Source organism: Gekko japonicus, unplaced genomic scaffold (assembly GCF_001447785.1).
Source record: "Gekko japonicus isolate JY-2015 unplaced genomic scaffold, Gekko_japonicus_V1.1 scaffold1871, whole genome shotgun sequence".
Taxonomy (NCBI): domain Eukaryota; kingdom Metazoa; phylum Chordata; class Lepidosauria; order Squamata; family Gekkonidae; genus Gekko; species Gekko japonicus.
The window spans coordinates 114,102-123,854 of NW_015163659.1; the positions used below are offsets into that span (position 1 = coordinate 114,102).

The following is a 9,753-nucleotide window of genomic DNA, read 5'->3' on the forward strand; positions in this document are numbered from 1 at the left end:
CCCTCCAGGATCCCCAGCCAAACTGGCCTGGAGAAAAATTGCTTCCTGACCCCAAAGCGGCGATCATATCTCCCTGGGCAGGAGCCCCACATGGCTCCACCCGCTTGTGGGAGACCACTGAGCATTGGTGCTGGCATGGGAGCATCTGGGGCTGTTCCAGTTCCAAAAAAATGAAGTGACTGGGTTCAGTGGTCCCACTCCAGATCAGTCCACTCCAGGCGTGAGCACCAAATTTTCAGTCTGGGAACAACTGGGGCACCTCTGCTTCACAGGACCTAGCAATGGATCTGGGATCAATACCTAAAAGGTACTTTTTCACAAGGAGTAACACAAACACACAAAGCAATGGATCAGGGATCAATACCTAAAAGGTACTTTTTCACAAGGAGTAACACACACACACACACAAAGATCATAAACTGGAGCAGGCCTGTAGCCACAGTGGGGCATTTCGGGGCCTGGCCCCCTGACTTCCTGCCATGGCCCCCTGACTTCTCCCTGTGTAGCTTTTAACCCGGCTATCTGGGCTGCCTGGAGGACTCCCCAACACCGCCCCTTCCCCAAGCGTGGCTTGCTTCCCTGTGTAGACAAGCAGAGTGTGAGCACTGCAAAAGTGAGTTTTCTAAATTTTATTTTTTATTTTGTGATGTCATTGCCCCCGGACTTATTCAAACGCCCCCCCCCCAAATTACAAAATCCTGGCTACGGGCCTGAACTGGAGCAAGGCTTACCTGGAACGGGAAGTCGACCCAAACTAGCCAAATGTCATAAAACCAGGGTTTCTGAGAAAGAACACAGAACCAGGGCAGAGGGTTAGTGTCCACACCCTGCAGTGTACCATAGTTACGCATCTAAGCTGTGCATTGGGAGGCCCCCAGTTCAAATCTCATTGCATGCTTGGTGACTTAAGCAAGACATTGGGCGTGATCACACTGGCTGCTTCGCGCAATATGGCACTGCCTCTGATTGTACCAGTTTAGAATGTTGCAGGGGCGTATCATCCAGACAAGCACACCCTGCTGTGGGTTACCCACGCGGCTGTCCCCTGGTCAAGCATCCACATCACTGCAGCGCCTCAGCCACGGAGTGTGCTGCCCGGTCATTTTTTAAAATGCAGGAGGGCACGTATAGGCACTCATGGATGCTCATGTGCAGGGCTTTTTTTTGTAGAAAAAGCCCAACAGGAACTCATTAGCATAATAGGCCACACCCAACAGCAGAGACCCATTAGCATATTAGGCCACACCCCTGACAGCACAGCTCATTAGCATATTAGACCACACCCCACATGTTACCAGAAGTGTGGTCATCCAGCCACACCCACCTTTTGCTTCTTATTCTGTTTACCTTGTTTGTTGTCCAAACCCAGGGCTTTTTTGTAGCAGGAACTCCTTTGCATGTTAGGCCAGACACCCCTAATGTAGCCAATCCTAATGAGTTTCTGCTGTTAGGTGTGGCCTATTATGCTAATGAGTTCCTGCTGGGTGTGGCCAACTCAGGAGCCAGCCGGAACTCCGTTCCTGTGCGTTCCTGCCCAAAAATAGCCCTGCTCATGTGCACTCCTGCACTCGTGCGCATGTGCACTCATGCACATATAGGCGAAAACTAAAAAAAACACACCCCAGCGGGAGAAACGGATCTGCACGTTCAGACTTGCCAATCCATTTTGTGAGCACGCCTCCACATTCAGACATCCAGCCAAGTGCGCAGGGGACCAAAAACACCACTTGTGATGTGGCGCCTTTTAAAACCAGCTCCGGGTCATCTTATGATGGAGTGAGTGTGCCTTGGGAACTCCTGAGATGTGGCTGTGTGACTGTGCCCATTTACTCCGGAGGGGAGGGGTGGCTATGCCGGGCCAAACTGCTTGTGTGACCCCACCCATTCTCCCTCAGCCCCGTCTGCAGCATGGGCGGAGTCACACAGGCCTCCCTTGAAGGGCGGCTTGACAATGACTGAGATTATTGTGCGCAAAACACTTTAAACACCCTAAAGCGGTATGAGAGACGCTCATTACTTTAAGAAGAAGAAGAGATTGGATTTATACCCCGCCCTTCACTTGGAGTCTCAGAGCGGCTTACAAACTCCTTTCCCTTCCCCTCCCCGCAACAGACACCCTGTGAGGTGGGTGGGGCTGAGAGAACTCTGACACAAACTGCTCTTTCTCAAGGACAGCTGTGCCAGAGCTTGTGACTGACCCAAGGTCACATCATCAGGTGCAAGTGAAGGAGTGGGGAATCAAACCCGGTTCTCCCAGATCAGAGTCCGCACACTTAACCACTACACCAAACTGGTTTCCCTTGCTCGAAAGCCAGTCGAATCTGACTCTAGGGGGGCGGTGCTCATCTCCGTTTCCAAGCCGAAGAGCCAGCGCTGTCCAAAGACTTCTCCATGGTCATGTGGCCGGCATGACAAAGGCGCACGGAACACTGTTACCTTCCCACCGAAGTGGTACCTATTTATCTACTTGCAATTTCTTGCTTTCGAACTGCTAGGTCTGCGGGAGCTGGGGCCAGAGACGGGAGCTCACTCCGTCATGCGGCACTCAGGTCTCGAACTGCCGAACTACAGACCTTCCAGTCTGCAGTTCAGCATCTTAACCTCTGCGCCACCGCGGCCGCTTTTCATTAATTTAAACAGATATGCAATTATTAGCCAATACATTCAAGAAGTGTATCAAGTTCTTCTGTTGGCATGAAAGGAGGTGCACATTTTTACCTGCCGTACAGTCGGAATCTTCCAGTCCCGGCCCTCCTTTTAATTTAAAATCCTTATAAATCTCCTCCCACAAATATATCTCTATTTAGGGTAATAATGGCAGTAATAATTGGGAGGTAGTATGATGTCACGGCTCAGAGGGTTGGACTAGAATCCAGGAGACCCGGGTTTGGATCCTCACTCTGCCGTGGAAGCCCACCAGGTGACCTTGGGCTTGGGCCAGTCATGGGCTCTCAACTCCGCCTACCTCACAGGGTTGTTGTGAGGATAAAACAGAAGATGGGAGGGCAATGTAAGCTACTTTGGGTCCCCATTGGGGAGAAAGGTGGGGTAGAAATGAAGTAAATGTATAAACTACACAGCCCAACAAACAGCCAAACTGGAGGAGGAGGAGGAGAGATTGGATTTATACCCTGCCCTTCACTCAGAGCATCTTACAATCTGTTTCCCTTCATCTCCCCACAGCAGACAGACACCCTGTGAGGTCAGTGGGCGCTGAGAGAGCTCTGAGAGAATTACTCATGAGAGAACAGCTCTGAAAGAACTTGTAACTGACCCAAGGTCACACTAGCAGCTGCATGTGGAGGAGTGAGGAATCAAGCCCAGTTCTCCCAGATTAGAGACCGCACTCCTAACCACTACACCAAACTGGCTCTCCAGTTTGAGAGTTTCCATTTTCTTTTGCAACAAAACAAAAAAGCTTCTTGTTGGTCCCCCCTTTCCTCAGTTTAACTTACATCATAGAGAACTGCAAATCCATAAATAGTTGATAAGAAATAGAATGTAAACCGCCAGCTGCAGAAATAAAATAGCATAAGGACAAAGAAATCATTAACTCAGACGACACAGGGGGGCAGTACAGGTGTAGCACTATTCAATACCCTAACCATGGTTAGGAGACCCAGTCAGTCCATCCTCTTTCCTTCCCTTCCCCTCTTGAACATGAACACGTGAGGCTGATGCAGCAGTTGGCCCCATATCTCAACTCCTGGGACCTGGCTACAGTGACCCATGGAATGGTCATTTCCAAATCGGGCTACTGTAATTCTCTCTACATGGGGCTGCCCTTGAGTCTGCTCCAGAAACTGCAGCTGGTGCAGAACACAGCAGTGCAGGTGTTGACTTCGTCTGTGCGGACACGGATTCACCCAGTGCTGTGCGAACTGCACTGGCTGCCTATTAAGTACCGGATCCATTTCAAGGGGGTGGTGCTCATCTTTAAAGCCCTATACGGCCAGGGGCCTGCATATCTGCAAGACCACCTTTCCCTCTGTGAGCCCCAAAGGGCTTTATGATCTGCCAGCCAACGTCTTCTGGTGGTCCCTGGCCCCAGGGACATCCGTCTTGCCTCGACTAGGGCCATGGCCCCTACCTGGTGGAATGAGCTCCCGGAGGAGATCAGGGCCCTGCAGGACCTTTTGCAGTTCCTCAGGGCCTGCAAGACGGAGCTCTTCCACCAACCTTTTAGTTAGGGCAGCGGGCATCCCCTCACTCTTGGCCTCCCCTCAGCGGGTTCTGTATTATAATCGATGGACCCCAACCTGTAATAGACTCCATCTGTGAGACTTCAATCATGATTTGTATGATTGGAATATTACACTGATTCCGCAAAAGCAGTTGTTCCACCCTCGGTCTCATGTTTCCCCGGTTGTACTGCTCAATTCCCCACTATTTGCTGGGCAGGGGCATTTTGACCCACATCTCCCCCCGATTTCCCCCACATCTTCTTGATCCTAAAAAATAACAATCAAGGGAAAATTGGGGGAGATGCAGGTCAAAATGTGACTGCCCAGCAAATAGTGGGAAATTGAGCAGTACAGCTGGGGAAAACGGGAGACCAAGGGCGGAACAACTGCTTTTGCGGAATCAGTCTTATTGTATTTTATTGCGATTTTAATTGCTTTTATTTTGTATATATAGACTGTATACCGGTTATTACCTGATGGAGGCTGCCCTGAGCCTCCTATGCAGGGAAGGCAGGATATAAATCCAAGTAAATAAATAAATAAAAATAAACCCTGGTTTAATGATAACTGGCACTTTTGTGATCCCAGGTAAGCTTAGCACCATTTGCAAACCTAACCGCAGTTGAGCTGTGCTGTGAAGCTAACCGTGGTTAGTGAAAAACACTCGTGTAAGCAGAAAGCTAAAGGAAGCTAGCTCTGAAAATGAAAAAGAAAGCTCAACAGGTAGATAGCTGCAAATACATGAAGAAAGAGATGTGTTGAGGTAGTCCAGTTTATTAGAATCTAGCTTGAATTACTCATATCCCCTTAACATGTATTATTTTAATGTTGGCATCTGAGAAGAATTACCCCCATTCTATGTTTGTTTGTCCTTAATGTTTGTATGTTTTTGAAATTTTTTAAAATAAAATTCTATTTTAAAAATGAAAAAGAAAGGGGATTTACACAGGGGGGAGGGAGGGAGGGAAACAGAAGGAGCCTTTGGGCTTATAAGTGAGAGGTCTCTCTCCTCTGTAAAGAGAGGAGAGCTACATTGCAAAAAGAAAAAAAAAACAGGGAGTCTCCACCACTGTTCCCTCTAAGCTGAGTTGGTGTGACTGAGTTGGTGTGAGCTAGCTCACAGTTTTTTTAGCCTCCAGCTCACAGATTTTTGCCTTCGCTCAGGAAGGAGGGCCTCAAAGCAAACTAATTTGTGCAGCAACCAAATGGCTCACTCACAACTTTAATGCCAGGAGAATTTGTGCTCCCAAGACTCCACAGCTTAGAGGGAACACTGGTCTCCACATGGGCCCAATCTATAACTACAGGCTGCTCAGACCATAACACAGCCCCTTCCTCATGTACATATGTATTGTTCCTGCCCAAATTTCATTGCCACCACGAGCAACACAATGTGAAGTTATCAAGACATCCTGAATCTCCTAGAACTCTCACCTCACAATATGGGTGCCAGCTCTGGGTTGGGAAATTCTTGGAAATTTGGGGGGGGGGGCTGGGGAAGGCAGGGTTTGGGGAGGGGAAGGACCCTAGCAGGATATAATGCCACAGGGGTCCATTGTGCATCTGGCATTTGCTCCACATTTTATCCACATTCGACCTGGTTCCCCCTTGCCTTGGAATATCTGTTTCCATTGAAATGCCTCGGATCCTGGTTTCTACACTGGCTAGTCTCAGCTTCCCATCTATTTTGTTTTCAACACTCACTCCTGCATTGGTATGCAGATTTTCCTGTGTCAGTACTTGCCTCGGTGGTCATTAGCTGTAATTCATGTCAAGGTCGAGAAATACAGAGGGGGAAATAGGGGTGGGGGAACTGACCGAGATCAATGAAGCCATGTCAAGTTGTCTACTTATTTCATTCCCTTTGATTCGGGAGCGGAGGAAGGAAAAGGTGCCCCTCAAAACCACATTCAGATACCCCCGGGGCAATGCTGTACTGACTGCAAAGTCACCCCTGAACAGAAGGTACCATAAAACACGATGAACAAAGAAAGTGAAAGCAGCATACAGTGTAGAGGGAGATTAACCTCCCGACGTGGCTGTGTAAAAACTGCGAGGAAAAGGATGGGTGCAGAATTAGCCAAAGACTTCCCTCCAAAGCAGCCATTTTCACCAGGGGAACTGATCTCTTCCTCCTGGAAACCCGTCGTAATCCTGGGACTTCTCCAGCTCAGGCAACATTAGCCAAACTCCATGTTCCATTTTACCATGAGTCGCTACTGGGGTCTTACAGCCACACGGAAGCTGCCAGTCCCCAGTGATAACTTTTGTGTAAAAATACTGTGTGGGCCCAACTGGGATCAGGACCACACTGTGAGGAGAGGAGGGGCTCCCCCATGCTGGTGTCTGGAGCCAAAATGGCCCAGGGGGTGGGAGAGGCATTTTGTCTTGTTGGGGCAAAGAATGCCTCGCTATACCCCCCGGAGCCGTTTCAGCACAAGAAAATGGTGCAGGAGGAGGAGATGCTGAACACAGATCAGGCCCTGTGGCACTCTTACACAGGAGTTGCCGCAGAAGATGGGCAGCTGCAATATAGCTGCCAGGCCCCCGTGGCATCTCACATAAAATGTAAGAGGTTGTTGGATCCTGAGAGAAGCACAGATTTTGTAAAGGTAAAGGTTCCCTTGCTTGAAAGCCAGTCGAATCCGACTCTAGGGTTGCGGTGCTCATCTCCGTTTCAAAGCCGAAGAGCCAGCGCTGTCCGAAGACATTTCCGTGGTCACGTGGCCGGCATGACTAAACACCAAGGTGCACGGAACGCTGTCCCCTTCCCACCAAAGTGGTCCCTATTTATCTACTTGCAATTTCTTGCTTTCGAACTGCTAGGTTGGCAGGAGTTGGAACTAGAGACGGGAGCTCACTCCGTCATGCGGCACACTCGGGTCTCGAACTGCTGAACTACTGACCTTCCACAGCCTGCAGTTCAGCATCTTAACCACTTGAGCCACCGCAGCTCCTTTTTGTTATCCAAGCACAAAGACAGAGAAAAGTAAACATCTGCGCTGAGAAGCTCTATAGGTCCATACGGTTCTGAAAAATGGGACACACCTTGAAATACAGGCAGAAGCACAGGTTGCTCTTTCACGGCCTTGAACACCTGAAGCTGCCTTCTACTGAGTTGGACTGCCGGTCAACACAGGCAGCATTGTCTGCTCTGACAGGCAGCCGCTGTCCAAGGTCCCAGGCCGAGGTCTTTCACATCGCTTATTGCCCTGATCCCTCTATTGGGAACCGGAGAGGCCGGGGACTGAACCTGAGACCTTCCACATGCAAGGAAGATGCTCTGTTGGCAAGCCACAGCCGTCTCTTACCAGGCTTCTTGCAGTTTCTTAAGCACAGTTGGAATCTCCATATTCCGCCGCCGCCGAAACCATTTTTCCACCAGGTGCACAGTCCAATTACACTTTTTGGCTAATCTACGCATCTCTGCCTGTGGGGGGGAAAGGAGGGCGGAGGAGAGAATCAGTGGCTGAAAACTCCTTCCCACATTCCTGCCTCCTACATTCTTGCACGTCAGTCCGAGCCAGCAGACCGATCAGTAGATTTTAGGGTTGCCATCAGTAGATCACAGGATTGCCATCTTGGGGACAGCAGGATTTGGGGAGGGGCGGGAACTCAGCAGGGAATAATCCTGTACAGCCCACCTTCCAAAGCAGCCTTTTTTCTCCAGGGGAACTGATCTTTGAATTTTTTCCCAGGGGAAGTGATCTATGTTGCCTGGAGATCAGTTCTAATTTTGGGAGGTCTCCAAGCCCCACCTGGAGGTTGGTAACTCTGGTGGATTGATTTCAGTCCTCTGGGGGGCCTTTTTTGAGGTAGACGCACCAAATCTGCAGCATAGCTGCTGGTGCCTCTCCTCAACCTCCCCCCCAAGTCTCAAAAAGATTGGACCAGGGGGTCCAATTCTATGAGCCCCAGAAGGAGGTGCCCCCAGACTCCAATGTTTCCAATGGAGGGGAAAATGCTACTCTCAGTTCATTTGTAGGCTGTGCTGCCAGCTAAGTTCCTCGTGCTGCCAGCTAAAATGGTGTGTGCCAGTGCCCCCTAGCACAGAGAGAATTTAGATGGGAGTAAATAGTTCGTTTTGGCAACCTTCAGAGCAAGCGTGAGCCGAGTTAAGACCCTTCTAACCCAACTGACTTCCTTGGGCTTAGCAGGGCGTAACTGGAACCTCTTCGACAAAATTATTTTTAAAATGTTTAAAAGTCCATGAGTTTTCAGTATACAGATCGAAAACTTCATTTCCCTCTTGAGAGCTCCGGCACCTCTTTTTCAAGAAAAGAAAAGAAAAAAGCCCTGGCAGGGGCCGATACTCAAGATTGCTTAGTAGTTACCCTCGCGACTCAGTGTATGTCGCCACATACTTAGGATGGATGAGGAGAGAGTTCTGGTCTACTTCAGAAACAGACTAGTGTGAATTTGGAACCAGCCAGCGATGAATATTACTTAATGCGGTGACTAAAAGGTGACCACACCACTAATGTGGTGACTAAAAGAATGTGATATTAAGTAAGGGATGGGGGAATGACTCTTTATCGTGGACTGATTCATCTTAGAAAGGTGTGATGTTGTGTGTCAAAGGTGAGAAGCCACAAAGCTATTTTATGCAATGTGTAATTTTTTTTAATAGTGTCCCTTCGGTACACTCCCAAATTTTATAATCGTGATGAATTATTCAAAATGCACCTTGTTAACTTAATACGTAACAACAATACGTAGCTCACAGGGGTCTGGTCACAGTGATCTCTTCCTTCCTAATCAAACACACACACAACACCTAATTCTTTTTTTTTTTAAACCCCTGGAGGGATATTTTTATTTTTGCAATACACTACAAACTACAAAGAAAATATGGAGGGAAGGGACTACATCTAGGGATAAAGAAAAGGTAACCACACTATACTAAAACCCCAAGAGGAGGAGATCTTATCCCTGTTAGTGAAAGTGTTAGTAATATATATGTTAATAAAACAATATACTTGTAGAGTTCTTGTTTGTCTCAGCTTCAATGTTAGCATGTTAATTTGTTAGTTGTTATGAGAGAGTTTTCTGATCATCTTCTTATTCTTCGCTTCAAAAGGCAATTTTCAAAGTCCTTCTGCCTTTACTCCGGTTTTCTGTCTCTAAAGTCGTATACCACTCTGGCTGCCTCTACACCGGTTTCCACAGCAGAGTCCTCCTCCGTTCCAGAGGTGGCAGAGTCACTTGATTTCGTTTCTTCCTCTTTGGAATCTTCCTCCATTCCCAGCTGGCGTTGCAAAAATTCCTTAGCTTTAAAGGTGGAATCAATCTTTTCTCTTTTATCGTTGATCTTGAAGATGGCACCCTCCGGGATCACCCACCTATACGAAATTCCATTAGTTTGAAGAAAATAAATTAAGTCCTTACAGTTTTTCCTCTTTTGACAAATTTCAAATGGAATGTCTTTTAAAGTTTTAATGATTAAATTTCCCATTTTCAGTGGAGTTGCTGATGTCGCCTTTAAAATGGCATCTCTGGTCTGTCTTCTTGAGAATCTGACCACAATTTCTCCAGGCAGGCTATTTTTTTTAATATAATTGGAGTAAGC

General features: G+C 48.1%; 1 protein-coding gene across 1 annotated transcript in view; it reads right to left on the bottom strand.

Annotated features, from left to right (window-relative positions):
• The window catches only part of LOC107107422 (ceramide synthase 3-like), a 91,147-nt gene that overhangs the window by 42,949 nt on the left and 38,445 nt on the right, over window positions 1-9,753 (bottom strand). Inside the window, exons 4-6 of the mRNA XM_015407721.1 lie at window positions 7,496-7,614; window positions 3,456-3,513; window positions 732-782 (exon numbers count right to left, since the gene is read on the bottom strand). Coding sequence (XP_015263207.1) covers window positions 732-782; window positions 3,456-3,513; window positions 7,496-7,614 — 228 coding nt within the window. The remainder of the gene's footprint in view (window positions 1-731; window positions 783-3,455; window positions 3,514-7,495; window positions 7,615-9,753) is intronic.